The sequence below is a fragment of the Anopheles arabiensis genome, chromosome 3, assembly GCF_016920715.1.
Source record: "Anopheles arabiensis isolate DONGOLA chromosome 3, AaraD3, whole genome shotgun sequence".
Lineage (NCBI taxonomy): Eukaryota > Metazoa > Arthropoda > Insecta > Diptera > Culicidae > Anopheles > Anopheles arabiensis.
Window position 1 is genome coordinate 86,014,327 of NC_053518.1, and position 23,919 is coordinate 86,038,245.

General features: G+C 45.6%; 3 protein-coding genes across 5 annotated transcripts; 1 reads left to right on the forward strand and 2 right to left on the reverse strand.

The window, feature by feature from the left end:
• Positions 1-2,235: 2,235 nt before the first annotated feature.
• LOC120900152 (ribonuclease P protein subunit p29) lies at positions 2,236-3,366 on the reverse strand. Its single transcript, XM_040306780.1, has 4 exons — positions 3,241-3,366; positions 2,861-3,173; positions 2,632-2,777; positions 2,236-2,556 (listed from the first exon to the last, which is right to left on the reverse strand). The coding sequence occupies exons 1-4, from the start codon at positions 3,245-3,247 to the stop codon at positions 2,420-2,422; spliced, it is 603 nt and encodes a 200-aa protein (XP_040162714.1). The 5' UTR covers positions 3,248-3,366; the 3' UTR covers positions 2,236-2,419.
• Positions 3,367-3,467: 101 nt separating this feature from the next.
• On the reverse strand, positions 3,468-4,976 carry LOC120900151. The gene is made up of 4 exons (XM_040306779.1): positions 4,537-4,976; positions 4,340-4,463; positions 3,691-4,264; positions 3,468-3,627 (listed from the first exon to the last, which is right to left on the reverse strand). Exons 1-4 carry the CDS (start codon positions 4,640-4,642, stop codon positions 3,517-3,519), a joined length of 915 nt encoding a protein of 304 aa, XP_040162713.1. The 5' UTR covers positions 4,643-4,976; the 3' UTR covers positions 3,468-3,516.
• Positions 4,977-5,089: 113 nt separating this feature from the next.
• On the forward strand, positions 5,090-23,381 carry LOC120900150 (pantothenate kinase 3). Of its 3 annotated transcripts, none has more exons than XM_040306776.1 (6): positions 5,090-5,871; positions 18,322-19,063; positions 20,369-20,840; positions 20,939-21,238; positions 21,301-21,436; positions 21,507-23,381. In XM_040306776.1, exons 2-6 carry the CDS (start codon positions 18,400-18,402, stop codon positions 21,696-21,698), a joined length of 1,764 nt encoding a protein of 587 aa, XP_040162710.1. In that variant the 5' UTR covers positions 5,090-5,871; positions 18,322-18,399; the 3' UTR covers positions 21,699-23,381. The 3 variants fall into 3 exon arrangements, with proteins under 3 accessions (XP_040162710.1, XP_040162712.1, XP_040162709.1); XM_040306775.1 differs by lacking the exon at positions 5,090-5,871 and adding an exon at positions 9,161-9,708; XM_040306778.1 differs by lacking the exon at positions 18,322-19,063.
• Positions 23,382-23,919: the final 538 nt, after the last annotated feature.

Below are 23,919 nucleotides of genomic sequence, written 5' to 3' on the forward strand. Positions count from 1 at the left end.
TCCCTGTTCCTATCAATCCTTCTGGGTAAGTGCGGCGCGTTGTGTATTAATATACTTTCCTAGCAGCAGCAGCAGCAGCAGCAGCAGCAGCGGCGGCATATCATCTTACAAACGTACCTGCCCCGTTTTACCCTGCTAATTGCTCCCGAGGAAAGCATTTCCAAAGATGCGGACGCTTAATGAGGAATTAATAATCTCCATCTGCTGCTGATCCTCGAATCGGAGCTGCGCCGACGGTGTGATTGGATTTGGACAAGCCTGAACTGAAAACCCCGGATCTGTGACTCTTCTTCTCCAAAGCCAATGCTTCAAAAGTCCCCTACAATAACAAAAAAACGGCTAAAGTGTCACTCGCCCAAGACTGGCCATCCGAGGTCCCTTTGCAGTGGTAAAAAGCAACCAAACGGGAACGTGCTGAACGCATTCACTTCATCAACGCATCCTCAAAACCGAAGCTCTAGTCCTTTGCCGAGGATACAATGTTTTCTCCCTTTGAAGTAGTCGTTCAAAACGGGGGGTGCCAGCCTTCAAAGGGATGATCCAAAATAATAATAACGGCTTTACATTATCCACCGACGTGTACGATGGTCCCTCTGTGTGTGTGTGTGTGTCCAAAACCTTGGTACGGTAAATAGCCCTGGAGGAAATGGCGACAAGCAAAAGGACACGAGACACAGCCATTCCCGACATGCTCGGAAAGGGGCATGACGGGCAGAACGATGTGTCAGACCCATCCAGGACTCCAGGGACAGGGACACGGGTGACACTACGCTGCTGTTTGGCTGCTTTCCTAATCGATGGCACATCCTGGCACCGTTTGATTGCGATACCTGGGATTTATACGTGTGTCCGGGGCGATGATGACTTCCCGTCGAGCCATCGAGCACTCGCTCGTGCCCACTCGGAAGTACCACTAAAAGCCTCACACCACCACTCCCGCGCCAGTGTGTGTGTGTGTGGTGCGAGCAAATTGCTCACTACTTCAAAGTGGCAAATCCCCTTTTCAATTTTCTAAACGGAAGATGAAGGATAAAATTTTAATGCCCAAGCATAACTCAATTTCGTCGCCCGGGCGCGGAACCACCGTACACCGACCCGTGTGGCCGATCGAACACACGATAGCGATGCGATGCGGCGGGCTGTTTCGTTTCGTGGAAAATGGATTCACAATCGAATCATACGGAGCCGGCGCCATTACCTGAGCCGCCTTGCTGCCGCTGTCTCCGGGAGGGACCGTTGATCTCGGAGCGTGCACCATCGTACCTGGGTGGTCTTTGCTAAAGCGGCACAGAAGATGACCATTAGCTGGGTGTGCGTCTGGATGGTGAGCGATGCGTTGCGGGTGCGAGGAGAATGGTGACACATCATAGGGGAGACTACCGTTCCACATTCAGCTTGGCAAGAACGTAGCAATGATGTGTTTAAATGCCACAAAGGAAATGCGTAGTTTTCGCAATGTCAGATATAGGTTTTTGTTTTGGTACGATTGATCCATGTGTTTGGTATTTATTATGTTGTTATTCAGATTAAATGTGTCTCTTTTTCGGATGTTCGTTTTTGGATATATATCCGAGTAGTTGGAATTAATATAAAAAATACAAATGAATTAGATTCATTTTAGAAATTATATTAATTATTTGTATCATAACGATAGCTTCTCATTATCATGAAAAGTAACAATATGCAAACTTCACTTAAAATCAATTTAATTATGTACCAGAGAATGATAAACATTAAAATTATTTTCAGAAAATCAAGTTCTATCAAAAACGAACAAGAAAAATGATCAAATTGTACTGACGAGTATGACAATTTGGGAGAAGAAAGTAAAAAAAAAAGATATAATTATTCATATGCGCTTGAGTTAATTTTGTTTATAACAAACACAATTGAATAATCAAAATTGAACAAATTAAGCTAAAATTGGAAATGATAATACGCATTTAAATAAAATTTTAATTCAAACCAAACGTCCAACCGCTTTTGCACAGCAAAATTCAAAAATAACGTAACCAGTGCGTCATCTGCTGGACTCTAGCGAAAGCTACCTTTAACTGATCCGAGACCAACAGAATCCAACAGGAATTTCAGGATAGAAATCCAACAGCAATTAGATGAAATTTAGTGATTTTAAACGATTATTTCTAAATGATATGATAATTAATAGTTTTCAGGTTGTTTGTACAGTTTTTTCCACTCACCTGTGGTTAATTAAAGTTTAATTTCCGTAATCGATTTCCGTACTTGTCGTACTTGGCAGCATGTCGAAGCTTCTCCATAATCATGGTTTTATTTAACAATCTTTTCATTTCTATATTCATTGTACCAGCTGATGATGCATATTAGTGCACACATTCGATTGAACGTTAATTTGTATCACACAATGGCTTCCGCTTTCTAAACCTAACTCCACTTCCCTCTACAGATCGGGAAAGGCGAATGTTTTCATCTTTTTCACCGACCGTTCGGCGGGCCGCGCGTTGAGATGTTTACCGAAAATCGTTATCACCTTATCTTGTAGGAACACCTCGAACTGGGAATCATTTTTCGGGATTGCTAAAAGAGCAAAAAGCGAATTAGAGAAAACAGAATACGAGACACCATCAGCTATTTGAACGGGTTACTACTCACTTCGCAGTTTGTTGTCTTTCGAAATCATCTTGAAGGTTCCTTTCGTGTCCAGTACCACGATGCCCTTCATGCCGACCACGCTGGGCTGTTTCGATCGAACGATGTGAATTTTGGCTCCATGATAATCCGCCTTCAGTAAGCTTGCTCTACAGAGAGACAGAGAGAAAAAGGAAACACTGATGAATATGCCCTTATAGCACTAAAAACATTCCCCCATTCCGGTACATACACAATCGTGTTGTATCTCGCCTCGGTCACATCCGGACATTCTCCCGGCGGGAAGAAGGTATCGTAATAGCCGAGCCACATCCGGTGTAGCTTCAACCCATCTCGGTACGTAATCGTATCGTGCGGTAAGGTGTACAGGCCAAGCTCTTTGATTTCCCTGCGCGAAAGTTTCTTTTGCGTAAGCTTCCCCGCGTTCGCTTTGTTCTTCTTCAGGATGACGTGCTTGTCCCCAAGGTCCACACTGCTGTTGGCAATCTCCAGTATTTCATGCCGGTAGCGTGGAGCGACCAGCTTTGCCAGGAACGAGGAAGGATCTAAAGGTGGAGGGAAAGGTTCTGTTAGCATTTACACGCAATAAACGACGATTTTACAGCGCTTTACCAGCCATCGTGGACGCACGTGCGGACGGTCTAGTTTGTTTTGGGATGGTTTGTTTACAAAGTTTGACGTTTCGCCGGTTGGTACCGGTTGTACCGCTGTAAGCAAATAGCCAGTACAGCTGTCACGCACACACAAAAAATGCAACCAGTATCAACGGACACGTTCAGTTAAAACTACGCGATTCAAACCGTAATTGTGATGTTAGTTTTTTAATACGACAATTCTACTTCATTCTATGATTTATTTCAGTACAAAACAGGATTTTCATTCATTGATCTAAAATCCTTTGCCTACCGATACTTCCATCACGCCGAGCAGGCTGGTCGCAATCTCTCCCAGCTGCTCGTCCGTTGAATCCTTCATCGTTTTGATCATGGCCCACGGGATCTGGAATTCAAAACGAAGCTTAAGCATAAAACTTCTCACTAAATAGTTTTACGACGTTCCTACCTTCTCCGACAGCGATGACGGTATTCCTGCCTCCACCGTTACGCTCAGCAAGCGATAGATGATGGCCACCGCCGCTGCCACCACATCGGTCGGATCGTGCAAGCTCAGGCAGCGCAGCACACTGTTGACGAGCCTCTCCTCGCCCAGCATAACGAACGCGACCGGATCCTCGAGCGACATGTTGTACGCGAACGTGAGCACCATGCGCTTGATGAAGCGAAAGTGCGGATAGCTCCAGCGGTCCTGATCGAGCACCATCCGCTTCAGCAACTCCACCACCAGCTCCTGCTGGGCGAGGAACGCACGCCCTTCCACGAACGCGGCCAAGTTCGTGATCGACCCGAGCAGCGATACGACGAACACGTGCTCGAGCGAATGGAGCGGCGGCAGGCTGGTACCGTAGGCCAGCAGAAACGAATCGATGATGCCCTTCGCTAGGGCACAGTACTTCAGCATCGAGTCTTGTGCCTGCACCAACACCTTCACGTTCGAGTGGCTTTTGAACGATTTCCACACGATCTCACCCATCACGGTGCCGATCTTCATCATCACCTGGTACTGCCCCTCGTAAAATCTGCAACGGAACGGAAGCAATCGGTTGATAATGGCAGCACGACTTGTTAAAGGTTCTATCGGAGGGAAAGCGAACTTTTTGTAGTGTTGTGACTGGGCAGCCTTTTCCTCCAGTTGCCGCTCGAGTAGTGCCACCTTTCCTTCCGCTTTCAGTGCTCGTTCCTTCCATTCCGACGACTTCTCGTCCGCCTCTTTCAGCTCTACGGGACAGGCAAAAGAATGGCAGCTTGCAGGGAAGTTACAATAAAGTGGGTTTTCCCTTTTCATACTTACTGCTCTCGAGCAGGGGAACACACTTCTTGGTCACGTAATGCAACATCTTCCGGTGGCGCTGTACAGCAATATCCATTTGCTTGCAAGCATTTTCGTTTTCTGCCATCCTGATGCGTGTAGCAAGTGCAAAACAACAACAGCAAAGTGTACCGTGCCGAGGGATGAAACCGCTTTGTTGAATTTCCGTTCCTCAACCGGTTCAAACATGCCTCGAAACGGTTCTAAACCGGTTGCTCCATGTTGTTTGAAGACTTTATTATCTTTCTAATATTTATATTCCATTTATTAGTTTCAAAAATCATTAAAATTGCTTCGAATAATTATTATTGACATTAAAATTCACGAATAAACCACAAAATTTGATTTAATTTGATTATCTTCCAACCACCCTGTGATAACGCGGCTTCAACCGTTCAACCCACCAGCATAGACACAGCGTGACAGCCAGCCTGTCACAACAATCATTGCTGCTGTTGCAAAATACATACAGAAACACGGCTAAACAGTTCTAAACCCTGTGCATTTTAGAAAATGTGTTACGTGTTGCGAACAAGAGGTGAAGAAGACTGAAGAACTGTTCGTTCCAGCGAGACGAATTTTCGGTTCAGTGGGCCAGCCTAGAGAGTGGCGCGGACACAAAACCGTCAGCCCGTAGCCGCTGCTACCGACCACTTTCCCGGCCGGGGAGAGGTGGACAGCCAGTCATCAAGAGTGCTGCAGTCGCGCGCGGTGAACACGGTGGCAGAACGAAGAAAATTACCCGTTTTATGACTGGAGGAAAAAAAACAAGCAGGGAGCAAAATCCCCCCATCGTGGCGTCCACGGCACGGCCAACAGGCGCACATCACACGGCACACGGTGAAACTTTCTCCCAGTCGCTCGCCAGTCTTGTGATACGTTGGACACGGTTGCAGCAGAGGGTTTGTTTACCTGTGTACCGTACTGCTTAATGTGTCTGGCGGTAAAGTGGTGTGGCAATCAGTGGCAAGAAAGCAGACACCGTTGCTGCGGACTCTCGATTAGCCTCGCTTGAAACAAAACGTAATCCGGAGCGGCGGATGGAGCAGATTTAAAGTAGCGAGAAGCCTAAGCTATTCTCAATCCAATCACGCAACGGAAAGTATTTTGCACAATAGACCGTCCGGAGACCGACCTGCAGTGGATAATGTGCGTGGGCATTATTTGATTTGCAAAACCGTCCCCAAAAAAAATCCCGAGCCAATTGTTGCCGATCGCGCTGTGACCTAGAACACATCCGCCCAAAGGACAGTATTGGACACTCATCAGCCATGGCCAGCAGTGAGTCGGCAGGAAGCTCGTCCGTAATACGCAAAGGTAAGTGAAAGTCCGCTCTTTGCAATTGGATTCATTTTCCTTCGTTTCTTGTTTCATGCCAACCTTTTGATGATCGGTCGTGTGCACAGAGCGGGCATTTGCACAGAATATTGGGGTCAGCCGGTCGTGTTAATTGCTTTTTTCCACTGCGACTGACAATGCCGACCCGCCGTTGCAGCGGGCAAATAACGAAAAGCACGACAGACACCGACGACGCTACGGCGGGAAGGGCGGAAAGAATAATTGATGATCTGTCTTTTGCAAATGCTTCCCTCGCTTCCCTCGAACCGCGTTATTGGCACGTGGCAAAAATCCTAGGCTCGAGCCAACCCACTCGGCTCAGAAAGCAGCCAACCGATTGTGGATAGCACAATTCGTGTGGCTGTATTGCGAACCAGCTATTGCACAGATTACGGGCAGCGAATGTACTGGAATGATGCGAAATATAAGTCCGCTCTCGTTCCAGTTTCCTTCGTTTCCCCGGCCTCGCTGATAAGCTAAAATCATAAATTACATCCACTTATGAAGTAAGTGTCCCGTACACCACTCTTGCCTACTCCCCTCAGCGGAACGAGAGGAAGCTGCTGGTTTCCCTTCTCTTAAGCCATCCCCACAGTGTTTTGTTGTTATCACCAGGTTGGTTATCTTGCTTGGCCTGCACAGAACGATACGCACACCCTCCCGGGGCGTGCTCTCGCGGGTGTTTGCCAACTTCGTGGGCGCGGGAAGCTTCATTGTTTAGTGCAAAAAGCGAGCGAAAAGTAATGGCCGCGCGGCCAGAGAGCTCTGTGCAGCTTGCACCCGTGTGGTGGTGGAAGGGCACGAGCACATTAGAGAATAATTATCATCTTTCAATCTTTGCTTAATGCATTCGTCATATGCTTTGCTCTCCCCCCATTGTTGTGCTACTTTATCGCACTTTATCGGGTCGTCAATCTAAGGTGTGAGCTTATTAATTTGTGATGATTTAATGAGTTTAGATCACTCTTTGCACAGGACGGGGCATGAACCCTCGAGCGCAATAAAATGTGCCTTTGCTGGATGATAAAGTAACAGATTATCAACGTCAAATATGTTCACTAATTTATTATACCTATTGTTTATTACATGCAAAAGTTCATTAAGCGCAAAATACAGGTTTAAGGTATATGAAACCGTTTATCAGCAAACCGGCTGTCGATGGAAATGTTTTTGTTTTTGAAAAAGAGTGGAATGTTTCTTGGCTGGCTAGCACGAATGAATGAGCATTGTTTCGGCGAGATAATAAGTGCCGATCATTACTCGCCCCTGAGCAAATACTTTGAGCAGCTCTATTCAGGCGCTTCACTCTGCCAGGGATGAGCAACCTGATCAAGAGTATTTGTGTCATATGGCGTCTAGAAGGTTATATTAACGAAATTGTCTGATGGAACATTTTGTTCATGTATCTGCAAAGATCTTTAGGGGACCAATCAGCTCCAGTAGCCTCTTAGAAAACAATTACGATGAGCATAATGTTAAGTTGTTAAGGCGCATATACTCTAGATTAAGCCGAGGTAGTGTGGAAGTGAAAAACTACATTAGGGTATTTGAGTACAACTATTTCACAACAAGCTGTATTATGATATTTTCAGCATTAATCGGTAATCACATTCCTGCGAGAATATTTTTTTCAGTAAACATATAGCTTATTGAAATATATGAACAACACTACACGATTGGCAAATTAAACTATTTTTCTGTATAAAAGGTAATATTTTTACATTTAATATAAGAAGCTTGTGTATAAGTCAATGTCGAATCAGCGAGAATTAGTGTAATACTGAATTTAAGCTCTCAATCACCATTGTTTGTCAGTGCCCATTAATGGTTGATTCTAATGCATCTATTTGTGCCTGTTAAGCTTGAATATTTATTCTAGCAGAAAGTATGATTCATTCCAAATGTCTATGTCTGTAATTACGATTTAGTCAATTCTCGTTGTTTATGCCTTTAGCTCTTTACTAAGAAAAGTTCTTTACATTAATTTTACAAAATTGACGTAATAAGGCCCTATCACATTGGGGCATTTAGAATCGAACTGCTACGTCACACTCCGTTTTCTTGTCAGGAAAAATGAATTGGTCTAGACCAGCGATCGACAAAGTACTTCTTGCGTGCCGCATATGGCTCTAAACGTTCATGTATTCAAAGACTGCCGACCACTGGTCTAGACCAGGGGTCTCCAAACTACGGCCCGCGGGCCGCATGCGGCCCTCAAGAGCTTATAATGCGGCCCACGATGACTTTGCCAGAGTTAATATAAATATTACGTTATTATGACTTATTCAAATAAAAATGTATTTTTTACTTTTCGTAGACAAAAATCAAGCTTTAGTATCACGAAACTGTACAAGTATCGTTAGTATTTTGTTGTAAAAACGAGACTTAAACGTTCACTCATCATTTAAAGGTAGCGTCAAATGGACCTCAACATAGTTATTTTTGAAGCAATGCGGCCCTCGAGCTGAAAAGTTTAGAGACCCCTGGTCTAGACCAATGTCGAATCTTTCAAAACGAAGAATTTCACGATCAAAAAGTAAAACTGTTTTTTTTTTTTGGAAAGATACACATAAACCAGATATGCAAGTGTCTTTATAAAAATAACTCCTTCGGCAAAGAAATATCATTTTAAATAGAAAGATGAATTTCACATAAAATTCCGTTTCGTAATTTCGAGGGTGTTATTACATTAGCGAGGCAGATTTTTCTATCAAATCGGGTCAACGAAAGATGAATTCTGGAATTATACGGGTAATGTAATAGGGCCTATAAGCGTTATTTTTTAATACTTTTTATTAAAAAAAATTTAATTTCAAATTTTGACTTAAATTAAAAAAATTTTATTAAAAATTCAGTTAAAAATCTATGCCTTAGAGACAAAAAATTATGATAACGTGTCCTAAAATTAATGACTTAACGCAAAAATTTAGCGGCAGCGGTTGAAAATATTATAGTAATTAAAATAGAAAGCATTTTGCCCACATTAATTACAAAAATCGAAGCGTTTCTCAACAACATTTGTGTTACTATTTTCCACGAAGCGTTACCACTGGGAATAAAAGTCACGCACCGAAGTGCATTCGCACCGCCACCGCGATGGATGAACGGTCGGCATGGGAATGAACCACTTTGCGTCCGCTTAGTGTACAAGCCGCTTAGCGCGCCAATCGGCGCTGTACACTCTTCTCCACAAGTCTCAGCGCGCTCAGCGCAGCGCAGCGCTCGAAAGAGCGCCGCGGTGGAAAGAAGAGAATCCCGCTCGTACGAACCAGCGCAGAGCCGAGCGGCGTGTCTCAGTGTCTATTAACCACTGGACGGTCGCGGTTCTCCCACACGACGCTCTTGACGCGTGCACCCAGCACATAACGTCGGTCAAACGCTGTTTTTGAAAAACGGTCCGCGAAACTAGCGCCCTATGCAACGCCGTGTGCTGCTGGTGAAGGGGTGTATCAGGCGATAGAGATCGGATGATCACGCGCCACTCCACGTTCGCATCAACGAGCTGCTCCTGTGACGTGTTTGTGCGGTTTTTGATTTCTGGCAAGTGGTAAAGTCGTCCGGCGAATGATACAACAAGCGCGCAAAGTTTGGTGAAATTCGCGGTTCTAACAACCCCGTGTTTGAGTTTGGTGAGAGAAAGAAGTCGTCGCCGACAGAAACCGTTAGTGTGTGCTTGTGTGTGTGTCTGTTCCTGTTCCTTCCGAGGTCATCCTCTGTCCGCTTCGCAAAAAAAGCGGGAAGTCTCGGTAGTGACGGCGGCAGCAGCAGCTGAGTACTGTTTCGTGCGGTGCGGCAGGAATTTCTCACAGTTTCACCGTAGGTGTCAATCAAGCAGTTCAATTGAGAAGAGCTCCCGACCATGCATGCCCTGCCGTACGATGTGTCGTGTGTGTTTCGTTCGTGATAACAGCAGCAGCAGCAGCAGCTGCAGTAGTATCGTAGGAAACGTGGCCTGCCAATCGGATGTTCTATTACCAACGCGCGAGGATAGACCTCATCTCTCCAAACCACAACGACACGATTGAAGCAGAAGCAGTATCTAATGTGCAGGGTTGCGAAAAATGTGTGTGGACACTTGGCGAAGTTGCCGTGCGATCATCACTCACATGGGGTAGAGATCGCGAAACTGGCGTGTTGCTACCCCGACGCCTCTGCCCCCAACTTCATGTTTAAATAATCTTCAGGGGGGAGTGGTGGACAGCAGGCATAGCTGGTTGTGTCTGTTAACACTCTCGGCCACGCTTGCCGATCACGCCATGGTTTGAAGATCACGGCAAAGGTACTCTACCACTACGGAGAGGAGGAGCGCATATACCCATGGAATCTCCTCTCAGGTGGAACTCGGTGTTGTTGCGTGGCGTACGGTTCGCTTCGACCACCACCGCACATCAGCACAGCAAACTATTGTGTAACCGATTTTGGCGGTACTTTTTCTGCAACCACAACGCACAACTGCTGCCTGTCTTGGTATATGGGGGAAGGAGTGGTGGTTTTAGCGCCACCACGAACGCCGCATTAGAGTGTGCCCGGGCGTGCGTGCGGAATGCTCAGCAATTGCGGGCCCGTGTGTCTGTCTCTTTTGCGAGAGTGTGGGATCTTTCGGGTGGTCGCCCGACTTCGCTTCCTTGTTGTTATGCGTCTTACCTTTCTTCGGGTAATGATGATGCCCACTTCACTTTAAAGTCATTCTCTCACCGACGAACCTTCCACGACGGGTGTTTTCTCTTCGTGCGGTCAAGCTGCGATCATCCAAAGACACAAGACACGACACGTACCTGGGGAATAGTGCGGTATGTTGCACTTTCGCTGTTCAAAGGCCGTGCGGCAATCCAAACACACACAGACAGCAACAACGAACGAACTGGAGCGTGTTAAACTGCACGCGAATGTTCCAAACGCCCCGCTGTGTAGTGGTGAAGTAACAACTGGTGACAAGCCCGTGGTGGTGGTACGATAAGTAAGAGAGGAGACCTTTGGCGATCGTGCCGGCACATTCCTGAGACACACCTTCGGCGTGACGTTATAGCCGCTTAAGCCACACACAGAGGGTCTCCTCAGGAGTTTTGTAGGTCAGCGCGCAAAAATCGTCATCAGCGAACGAATTGATACAGAGATAGGGGTGGGGATCGGGGACAGTTCGCTTATCCGAGATTGGTGGACACACGGTGAAATGAAGTCTGCAACAAAAGTCGTCGTAACAACGGCCGAAAACCGGAAGTGTGTCGGTGTGACCTTTTCGGTCCGTGATTGTGATGGATGGAAATGGACGGGGTGGGAGCCATGACACGCGCACAAACACACACACACACGCACCGTCAATGTCGCGTGTCATGAGACCGGTGCAAAGTTCAGTTCATTACTCTAGTTCTCTCACCACTTGCCCAGCAGCGGGCCTTGGAGGGTGCGCCGGTGCACATGAGACTTAACTTTGAAGTGCATTTTTTTGCTTTTAAATGTGCGTGATCGTGAAACGCCGTCTTCGTGCAACCAAGCTAGCAGAAGGCTTATCGCGAGTTGCGGCAGGAACAGGATGCGATGATCGTATGATCTCGAACACGGTTCGCTCAACCATAGTTCCGTGTCGTAGGCACCCATTCTCATATCCAGGGTGGTTTGGAGGAAGGTTGCGGCTTTGGGAGAGATTTGTTGTTATTTTCTAGTCTAGCCGGTTGATAAATCGAATGCCTCAAAACCGGATTCTGGCAGATGTTTGCCTTGCCCCCGACCGGCTGCTGGATACGAGTTCTTGTTCTTGAAGGGAGTAAAGAACGAAAGAGCTATTCTTAGCGAAACCTGTAAACAACGTCCACAACGATCCATCTGGGGATCATTCAAGAATTCAAAATAATGATCCTCCTTTTGGAAATCTGTATTGGAGAACATCGCTTTGGTTTATTGATGTCTAGAATGTCTAGAATGTCTTAAGCTCTTTGGAATTAGACATCATTTCAAGATTATTGTTTTAACGTAAGTTAATGGCTATAGCGGGTCAAAGTTCGCAACCTTTGTTTGACCTTCCCAAACCAATAATTCATTCCGACGCGTACCTTCGTACTGTAGGAAGGATGACTTCTCGTCTTCCAAATATAAGCCAGCGCCACCGCAATCTCTCCACTCCACCGGGGGAGATAAGATTAAGATACGCAATAAGATTGCAGCTTTCTTGCTTGTGTGTGTGTGTGCATGTGTACCTCACAAACATCAATTACGACGAGGTAGTTTGGCGCTTCGGCAAAACACATTTATCGGACAACGGTCAAGTAGAACCTGTGGTGGCGACCCCCCACAGGGCGGTTGTTCAAGGGGGCTGTGTATATGCTCTACTACTACGTCTTGGAAGGTGTTTTGTTGCCTCTAACAACATTTTTTATGTTTTGCGGGTATTAGGGGGCAAAGTGGCCACACTACCGACAATGTTACACCGGTAAAACGCACTCAAGTTCTACATTCCAGTATTTACAACGATTTTGTAGGTATTTTGTATTAAATGTTTGTAATTTATCAAAGATCCTTATTCAGCAATCTGATATTAGAGGATTGCACGATGCTAGCCAGTTGTTTTTTATTTTGTCTGGAGTTTGACAGTATGCGGCTGAAATTATGCCAACACTCCATACAAAACCATATGCCAAACAAGCAAATATACTGTCATCGATGTTTCAAAATGTATTTATAACTCTTTTCAAACAGAGAAATTGGAAACACAGCCCAAATTACAGCTTTCTTGCTTACATCATGGCTAGTATTGTGAAAGTCCCCATCAATGTGCAGAGATTAAGAAATCTACATTTAAGAATAATAAAATAGAAAATATGACACAAATGATACGTAAGGTAAACAATTTTAACACCGTCAATAGTAATTGATTTTTATGGTGATAGTTCAAATTTCACCGTTGTTCTGACATTTCATGTTTGGTGGTGTCTACTTTACCCAAAAGGTATCAACGTTTGGCACAAAGGATAAAGAACGTTAACAGCTCTTTATCAAATTCATATTTTAAAAGTTCAATGCGTGTTTGAGCATTATGTTATACTTATAATTGATAACATAGATGTTTGGAAATAAAAGCTTTTTTTCAAAACTTTTGTTTAAAATCCTTTGCGTCTTTCCGTTTTAATAAACGAAGAAAAGTCTCAGCCGCTGTTCAATTCTTACCATGTCCATTATGCCCCTTATACACCTAGCCTTGACAAAGCGACAAAGCACAGCACAACAGTAACTTCACTACCTTGTCGGTGCCTTAACTTGCGCACTGGACAAAACACTGTCGATGAAAGAGGCTGATTGGTAAGATTTACTGCAATAAAAAAGCCTAGAAGCTACACGGCAAACACCACTTGCGATTGATAGACGCTTTGGCTGGTCAGTTGGTCGGTTGCAAGAGAGTTTGTTGGAAGCTTTTTACTTCATGTTTGCTCATAAAAACAACAAACCCCGCGCCACACACACACACTTTTGCGGCGTTTCTCGTTCATATCGGCTCCCGGCGACGCTCCGTAACGATTTGCCAATTCATGCCCGATTCCATCGCATCGAATCCAGACGCGAAAAAACGAACACACCCGCGGGCCACAACGACGGTGGTGTGCCGGCTCTGATGTGTGACTCTCTTCGGCGAAGGTTATCATCAGTGCATGTCTCTGCGAGTATATGTGTGCCCGCGCGTGTGTGTGGGGGTTAAGTCGCGCCACCATCGGTTTTGTTTGCTTCTTGTCTTTTGCCGGACAATGCTGGCTTTGGTGGGGTTGGGAGGGCTTTTTTTAAGGGGCCCGCGGTGAAGGCTTGCCGCCCGAGACCGACACTCAGCGCCAACCGTTTGCCAATGATTAGCGAAACCCACGGGTGGTTGGTGGTGATGTTGTGGTAGTGGTTTAATTTCATTTTCTTGCGTGACCCTGATTGTTTTTGATGCGGGGCCAAGTCGCGGAGGGGGTCAACCGCCATGAAGACAGACAGACATACTGGTTGAACTGGAAAGTTCCATCTGCGATTGGAAGTGGAAGAGAGAGAAAGTTTGTGTTCTATAATTACCGGGCATGTCATGTACAGGCTTCAATCTAAGAGGAGATGGTTTTGTTGGATTATTAGAGGGACCAATATTAATGTGTTTGGTGTACGTACTATTGTTTTGATTGGAATGTAGATGAACAGGGAATGGGATTTTAGAACGGCTGACTATTAATTTGGAATAGTGAGTACAACCACAAGACGTCCAAAGGTTGTCGGAATCAGAGTGTATTTTTAGCAGTGGTGCGGTCTTTCATGTTCATTTCCTTAGCATCATTTGCTTGATGAGTTATGTATGATTAAGTTTTTTTTTGAAAAATTCACATTTTGCTATCAGTTGAGTTCCAAGACTTGAAATTGGAACAAAAGATCATTAAGGATGGCATTAATTTTAGTATAACAGACTCCCCGGAAGAGGTACCTATATGGTTTCTCACTTCATCTGAGACACTTGGCATACTTTCCTTGATTCTTGATGGAATAATGTCATAATACTACTTACGACCCTATCAGCTACAATTGATTTATTGACTTAAGCTATTATAGAATCGTTCGTGTGCTGGAAGTGTTAAGTTATCCAGGATTAAATAGTGGATTAGATCGTCCGGAGCCACTACTATATCCACTACATGCAAGCATGCTAGTCATACAGCTTGTAAGACTCCATTGGTATGCTCTTACGAGATTAAGATTAAAATCGCTTTTGAGCATCTTTGTTTGAAAACAGATTTAGAAACGGACGTTGGACTTGATTTTACAAAAAGTTTGGAATGTAAACTATGTCTGATAAAAGAGTTTTGTTTGTATCTTGCGTCCTCTGGTTCCGTCCGTCCTGATAGTATTTAAATTTAATATTTCCGCAATGTTTCATTGGAAATCCTTTCATAATACAGTTTGTTGAAGATCTTTTGAAGAAAAAATATTGTAAGAGTCAAACGACATCAGACTAATAAGAGCCGAATGATGCTAATCGGCTCAAAGTCTCTATAAAAATAAAGAAAAAAAAAACATCAGAATAATATGATTCATTGAAGAACTGATCACACTCCAAGAGTTAGGTCCTCAGTTTACTAACCAAACAGTGTGCTGTAATCGATGTGATGTTGTAACTTAAACATTCTGGAAAGTTTTATTTTAAGTTTTAAGTTTTTAATGCACTGTACCGATAAGTTGATAAAATGTAAAACATCGCCACATTCACACACGGGCACAACAAGACGGCACACGCAAAATACGTAAGCCTGTGACCTCCTTTATACGCGAGTCTTGCGACAAGAGGTGAGAAAGTTAAGCCGTCCAACCCCCATCTCAGAATATTGATGATGAGCTGCTTGGCAAGGTGTTGCCATCGCTCCCTGGCAGCCGTGTTTTACTGAAGCACACCGTCAATGAAAGCGCGCGGGCATCGCGACTTGAACTCGCAACTGATTTCCATTTGTCCACACAGTGGTTGACCTCGCACAATGTAAAATAAAGGGGTAGAAGTGCACGTCCCTTTTTGTCGTTTAGCTTGCCCAACTCAACCGCAAGCGTTTGTTGCAAGTCGCCTAGCAAAGCCATGCTGAGTTCTACTCAATTTCTGGTAGAACCTTTAGGGGCATTGTTGTTGTGTAAGCTTAAAATCACACATTTGCAAAAAAGCCGTTTGCAGGGCGGACATTGTGTGTGTGTTTTTTTGCTGCAGCAGGTGGTAGCTTACACGGAAATGATCGCGGCCTCTCGGTGAAGAGAATGGCCACTTCCTGTACACGGCGTTCTCCTCGCGTATCTTTCCATCGGTAATTATTCCCTGCGCTCTGACGCTTGTAACAGACAAACACAAAACACACACAAAAAATCCACCTCCCCTGTCCATTTGCTGCGGGAGGGTTGTCCATTTGCGTCATTTTTTCGCCAGCAGCCATTTTTCCCGCGGGCCCTTGTCTCATCGATGCCGCCGGGCTATGGATAATATTAACACTCCCCCCATGCTCGAGACGAGATAGCTCTTTGATCGCACAAAATTGGTAAACAAATCGGTACGACGTAGCAAAGCACACGCAAAAAAGGCAACCAACCACTTCTACCCGGAATTATGAGGCTCGTGGCTGTCGTTTAGTAGTGATAAAACAACGTCTGCCGTGCCTGTTGTTTCATGAGAAACTCCTCAAACAAGCCGTGGGCTGATGGCGGGGTAGTGCGTCATAATGTTTTGACGGAGTTCAGGATGTTTTTTTGCATGATAAATACGAAAAGGAGAAGATTGCGGCATATGATCACTGACTATCTTTGTTTCTGTGTTGAGGTCACAAGTGTTTCTTTTGTGTTTTAAGGAAGAAACTTAGTCCTTATTTATACACAAAATGTGTAAGCAATGAAATGGAATATATAGTATTAGCGATAGAAAACTCTGATATTGTTTCAAGAAATCCGGATGAATCTTTACAGCGAAACAATAAATCTAAATCTCAGATGTTGATATTCATGGGACGTCCAAGAGGAATCGCTAGGGACGGATGAATCTCAGAAGATCTTTAGTAATCCTAAGTGATCGTTATATAATCTATCACTACAAAAAAGGAAGGAAATGTCTGAAATAAGCAATAAATCAAAGTACAAAACAACGTAACAATCTACTACTGGTTGATAATCTCCTCCAAAACTCGATAGTTAAGCTGTACCTGGAATTGTTTTGGTGGACATAACATATTTTTGAAGACGATCTTGAAGATCTCGTTATAAATGAATTGAGATGGAATGCGACAGTTTACACCCATTGCCTTCTTATTAGCGGGTATGGGTAAGATTTGCTAATTTTGTTAATCCTTGAAGATCCACGAATGTTTCATTTTTTGAAGATACATACATCTCCTACCGATTCCTTCCAGAAATTTGGGAGATTTATATGGTTTCAAACTCTTTTAATCTTTCAAAATATGTGTGTTCTTCTTCTGAAGGAGTGTTCTATAGTGTTCTGAAGGAGTTTAATCATACATCATGATCGTACCTGAATGATCATAAAATGAATCATGGAATTGTTTATACTTTTACAGGTTGAAATAATCGATAAAACCTCTAAGCACATAGTTTGGTACATTGCTTTGTGTGTAGCGATGACATCATTTCAATTGGCAAATATCAATTTCTTACTGAAAAATCATGAAACGCTCCTATTTCTGAAAGTATTTTCTGAAGCAAAAACACACTACACGCTGCAAGAGCAAACGAGGCTGCAGCGTGTGCACATCAATGTGTTTTCGATGCACTTAGCACTGTTACCTTTTACGCCCGACCCGAACAACAGTAACGCATCGCGATAAAAATATCAAAATGGTCAATAATTGTGTCTGCTTTTGTTATTATAGCCTTCTTTAACCAAAGAGTATCCCCCCCTCCCCATAAAGCCACCCACTACCTATACACACCTGTGCAAACCAGTGCTTTCCCAACCTTGACCAAATGCCTGGTCATGTCAATTGATTTCGTAAACACAAAAAAACCCCGAAGGCTTCTTCACCAGTCCCAAAGTGATCATATGCGGGAAGGAGGGTTTTTTATGGTCTCAATATGGCCCACCTTTTTTGCACTACACCATGACCATCATCATCATCATCTCTGGTGAGAGAGTGTTATGTTGTTTGATGAAACATCACGCTAATTGCTAAATAATTCGTTTGCAAATGACGCAACTCGTGTGGACGCGGAACAGATTGTCCATTGACCCGTCTGGGATTGGACGCTCTTGGGACGCCTTTATGTGTGTCTGTGTGTGTCTCTATCACATTATCGTCGTTACTACACTGACCCGCGTGCCAATAGGGATCTTTTTTTTTGCAAATCAGCCTTTTTTTGATGATAAGATCCATCACCAATCATTGCTCCTTTTTTGTGCGGGAGTCGTAATTAGGGTTAAAAGTAATCAGAACATTGCGATAGCGTTGATAAACGCAAACCAAAAAAACAACCCTTTGCACAATGCAAAAGGCGCAACAGCATGACCAAGGCCGAGATAAAAGTGGACCGCCAGAGGGGGGAGGTTTTTGGTGTGTTACGAGTGCGCAGTGATTCATTGATTACGCCTGGCGTTGTTTTAGTTGATCCACAGCAACGGTTAGAGGTAGCAACAACACCTACTGTAAGCTCACAGCTTGATTTCGGTTGCTACATCGAATCGCGAATGTTGTAGAATCGTGCAGAATGAGGTTTAGGCAATAGATTGATGCGCAAGAGGGCGCCACTAGCCACATGTGGCTTAGTAAACGATAAGAGTTTGCGTATTAGTAACTGCTGCTACTGCTAGCTGTTCGAAGCGGAAAGAAACACATCGAAACTACTCACACCGACGCACGGTCAGACAATGTTGATTGGTTTCATCTTCTTCCCCTCTTCTTCCATCCATCCCGCGAGTAACACTTTTAACCCAAACCCCAAAACCGACAGGTGGCGCTGAACGCGTACATCGAGCGGGGCATCCGGCTGCGCCAGGAGCGAGCCCTCGAGCAATGGACGCACACACGCATGGACGCGCTGGACAGCAGCAGCAGTCAGCCGCCGCTCGGCCCGCAGCTCTCTAGTGCCATATCGCGCTGGATCCTGTACGGTACTGTCGTGCCGAGCGTCCACGTCACGCCCAACGGCACGCACCGGCATCATCATCATCATCAGTACGCGACCCACTCGGTCGCCTCCCACTATCACCGTCCGCTCGTGCGCAAACCATCGTACCGGCGCAAAATGTCGTCCACCGAAAGCGGCGCCAGTGGTAGCAGCAGCCCCACGACCAGCCCCAAAGTGTCCTCCTCCCCGGTGCAGCAACATCGCCGTCGGACGGCGGCGGCAGCACCCTCACCGCAACAGTCCCGGCGCCGCACGGGTCGGGATCTGCAGCGTACCGCCACCGCCAACTCGTCACATTCCTCGGCCGGGTCCATTACCTCCATACTGTCCAGCCTGTCGTCGGCGAACAGTGGTGGAAGCCAGCAACAGCGCAAACAACGTCGCATCAAGCGACGAACCGCCCGCAAGTCGGCAACGGCGGAAGCGAAAGGGGCCCGACCCAGCGCACGGAGCAGCAAAAGCAACCGCAGCAGCAGCAGCAGCAACAACAAAGCCAACACCGACACGCGGTGGACCGACGAAAGCCGGTCAGAATCGTCGGAACATTCCATTGAGGGGCCAGTGTGTAAGCATCGTTTCATAATTGCATTTTTTTCTATTCTACTTTACTCATCTGGATGAGAGTTTTGCATCCATCTTTTGGTTGTTTTTTTGCATAGTTTCGTTCGTGTTGTTGCTTATTTCTTAAGATCTGTATTATTCCATCCTCTTATTGCTTCTTCATGCTTCCTAAGTTGGACTTTCATATTCTTAAAGTTGCGCTTTTCAACTTCTTTGTTTATTGTGCACTACCGATCGGCTTGCTTTCCATTACAATGTAAAGTATTTTGAAAAAAGACACCAACAGACATAAACTTTCTCCCTTTTTTACCATTCCGACATGCCAACAATCAATCATAAATCAATCATTCGGCATCTTGCTGCTCTGCAAACTATCAACAAACTCTGCCACGTTCCAGCTGTAGCACTTTCTTTTTCCCTCCAACATCTTCCGTCAAAGCGTTATTCGCGTGCATAACCCCACCGCCGCCACCGGATTCTTTCACACAAGATCACAGATTTAACAGATCCTCGCCTCGTGTGCTCCGAGACACACTTCCAATGACACACACGTGAATCAAAACCGGTTCTCCGTGTTCCGGATGTTTCAAAGGCGCTGTCCGGTTCTCGATGCTGGTGTATCGTGTGTGCGCGCCTAGCTCACGCCGCCTAGTCGCTGCTGATAAGCGTACGATGCATGCATATGCAGCCCGGAGTCCTTGATAATGACTTTAGAGAGCGTGTGGAGCCCTCCGGGCCAGCGAGTTGAGCAGTTTATGGAGTTTGAAGTTTGGACCTTTCTTCGGCAACTTGCTGATAACAGGTTACGTTTGCTAGCCGCGTGCGCTATAGGCTATAGCGTTTTCACTGGCCGTTTCGATAATCTAATCAACCGATTCAAATCGATCGGATTTCGTCGGCTCTGCGGGTCTGCGAGTCTACGGCAAGCAGCGCGAACGAGGATCACCAGCACGAGCACGTGATCGCGGTAGCATGCGCTCAGAGGTCAGCTGGACGAGTTGATCAGCTCAGGCACTTCGAGTTGAATGCGATCGAACCTCAAAAATGACCTTAACACCGAGCGCGATTGAGGCGTGAAGGCATGTTGCCTGGGTCAGCGATAAGCTCTGTGTGTATGTGTGTGATGAGGTCCAAAATCCCTACAAAAATGTTTGGGTAGTCGTTGATGATCGATCGTTTGATTATTCCGTTTGCTTCAGTTTGCACCGTTATCTCGTCCATTTGTTTCAATTGTTTTACTAATAACATGTCGTATTTCTTCTTCTTCTTCTTCTTCTTCTTCTTCTTCTTCTACTTCATCCTCCAACAGCGATGCCCTGGTTCGGCATGGACATTGGCGGCACCCTCACGAAGCTGGTGTACTTCGAGCCGAAGGACATCACGCCGGGCGAGCTGGATCAGGAGGCACGCATCCTGCGCAACATTCGGCGTTACCTGACGAAAAACTCGGCCTACGGCAAGACCGGCCACCGGGACAGCCACCTGCAGATGGACGACGTGGTGATACGCGGCCGGCGCGGCTCGCTCCACTTCATCCGCTTCCCAACGTCGGAGATGCTCAGCTTCCTGAAGCTCGCCAAATCGAAGGGCATGGCCCAGCTGGTGACGACCGTCTGCGCGACCGGTGGCGGCGCGTTCAAGTTCGAGGAAGACTTCCGGCAGCACGTCAACATGAAGCTGGCCAAGTTCGACGAGCTGGATGCGCTGATCAAGGGCATCCTCTTCACGGAAACGCACAACAAATGTGAATGCTACTTTTGGGAGAATGCCAACGAAATTAGGTAAGCGAGGATTCTTTTTTGTTTTGTTTGATGGAAAGCAGTAGCATATTAACCTTTGTGTCTGTTTTTTTCTTTGCTTTCATTTGTCCTTCTTGCAGTAGTACGAAGAAAAAGTTCGACTTTAGCCAACCGTACCCGTTTATACTGGTGAACGTCGGGTCGGGCGTCTCGGTGCTGGCGGTGCGCGGCCCGGACAACTACAAGCGCATCTCCGGCACGAGCCTCGGCGGCGGTACATTCCTGGGCCTGTGCTGTCTGCTCACCGGCTGTGAAACGTTCGAGGAAGCAATACAGTTAGCGACGAAGGGCGATCATAAGAAGGTGGACAAGCTAGTGAAAGACATTTACGGTGGCGACTACGAGCGGTTCGGGCTGCCCGGCGAGCTGGTCGCGTCAAGGTAAGTGCAATCGCTCGTGCGTTTGGGAACGTATTAAAACACTCCCCGTGTTTCCGTTGCAGCTTCGGACAGATGCATCTACAGGAAAGGCGGCAAAGCGTTAGCAAGGAAGATCTAGCCCACGCCATCCTTGTGACGATCACCAACAACATTGGTTCGATCGCGCGCATGTGCGCGAGCAATGAGAAGATCGAGAAGGTAGGGTGTGACTAAGCGAATAAAAAAAGGCTTCTTTTGCATATTAACTGCAATGCTGTTCCATTTCCAGGTGGTGTTTGTGGGCAACTTTCTGCGCGTGAACCCAATATCGATGAAGCTGCTCGCGTACGCGATGGACTACTGGTCGAAGGGAACGCTCAAAGCGCTGTTCCTCGAGCACGAGGGCTACTTCGGTGCAGTCGGGTGCCTTTTGCAGTTCAACGGTGAGCTGCACGCACAAGTCGGTGATTTACTTACTTAGACTAGTAGATAGGAAGGTAACGAAACAGTGATGGGAAGACGCGAGAGAACAGGGCAATAGGCGCCGGCGGAGATGCCTTTCTCTCGTGTTTGTTTTACTACGCGCTAAATTAGCTTGTTCGTTTTGATCTAGTTCTTGTAAAAAGAGAGAGAGAGAGAGAGCGCGAGAGAGATCTTCTACACAATTGAGTGATAGCTTTTGAAGCTTCTGAATCGATTCATTTTCATCATCCTAACCTGCAAAAAGATTAGGCAAAATCAGCTCACTCGCTCTCCCGTAAGGTTCTAGGTGTGACCTAAAAGCGGAGTAGCCAACAGAAAACAAGGAAAAACACATTCACTCATGCGAAAATTAGTGAGGCGATGAGCAAAAAAAACCCGCAAACAATCAGCCCCTTTTGCCGTCAGTCCAATCATAGCGTAACGTAATTTAACTTTGCCAAATCATGTCCCCGTATCCCCGCTGGGTCCGGCACATTGATAGGCAAGGCGCGCGGCCCATGACGATCTTTCGACGAAACTTATTCAACATATTTACAACGAGTGAGATTCATTAGACACAGGGAGCGCACAGGCGGAAGCTCTTTACTGCAGGCAGGCAGCAGCACGTGGCAAACACACACACACACACACAAAACAACGGAACCAGGATAAGTACGAGCTAAGGTAGTAGGCGCGTAAGGCAGCGACACTTTGCACCGGGTTGAGGAAGCTAAGTGTAAGTTTAAGACAATGTTAAGTCGCTGTGGGCTATAAAACGAGAGACAGAGAGAGAGAGAGAGAGAGAGAAAGAGAAAATGAGCGGCGTTGGTGGGGGAATAGCTGGTGCTCATTTGCAGTGATCGCGCGAGATCATCGCGTGTTCGGCAGATCGGTAGGGGTAGTAATGGGTAAATGTTATTAATTATTATTAGTTTTATGGTTATTATTATTAATTTTATTTTAGATTGTTAGTAAGAAGCAAGCGCGTTGAGGGCAAACGATTGGCAACTGTCTTTTTTTGAGTTCAAAACTCGACCGTGTATCCCATTCTGGTTCATATGAAAAAACCGAAGACGGTTAAACCCGAAAGCGACGCAAAAATGTAGGGATTTTATTTGATCCTGCCTCCTCAGACTGCGCGAGAAGTGCGAGGTGAAGTGTTTTAAAACCGAAAATCGAAATTCAATCCAATGGCCAATCACTAGCTCTGCTAATTTTTACACCCAAACACTCAATCTTACAAATACAACAAAAAAAACGAACGTATCAAAAAAAGGAAGGAAGTTGCGCATTGCGGTGGGCAGCTCAATCTCTTCATACGCCTAACACGCGCGCCTCAAATGTTGCAGCATCATCCGCCCATGCCGAACCGAAGGAATGAATGGAGTGAAAAACACTAGCAAAATGGTGTTAACAGTGGTACAGCGGTAGAGAGAGAGAGATAGAAGCCGATAGAGGCAAAAGGTTTAGCGCGCGTTTAAGCACAAGCGGAATGGATTAAAAGTACGGCATGCAGGTGACAACAAGAAAAGGGGGACATGCGTGACGGAGGCAACGGGATGTTGAAATCACTTTAAACATAGAAAAGCAAAAGACAGCTTTGATCACGTTCGATCACTGCTAAACAATTTTCCACTATTGCTTTATACAGTTAATAAAAACCAAATGGAATATATACATATATACAGCGCACACAAGAAGACTTTGGTTCGTTTGATGATTTGATTGCTTTGCACAAAACAGTGCCGAAATGTTCATTATGATTTTTGTTTTAGTTTTAGGTTGTTGTGAAGATTTGATAAGAAGATGCAATCAATGCAGGACAAATTTGCAAATTCAGTGAGCAAAAATCACTGTTATAATCAGCGGAATTATACAGTTATGACGAATTTCAGCAACGACAACAGTATGGAAGCTGAGTTGCGCGCAAGGATGCTGACTGCCAACCGGTCATTCTACAGCCTGAAAAAGCAGTTCACCTCAAAGAACCTGTCGCGACGGACGAAGCTGGGACTATATAGTACCTATATAGTACCAGTGCTCACATACGCCTCTGAGACATGGACACTGTCCAAATCTGACGAAACCCTCCTAGCCGCGTTCGAGAGGAAGATGCTCAGAAGGATACTTGGCCCCGTATGTGTGGAAGGACAATGGAGGAGCCGCTATAATGACGAGCTATACGAGATGTACGGCGACCTCACTGTCGTACAGCGTATAAAGCTCGCCAGGCTCCGGTG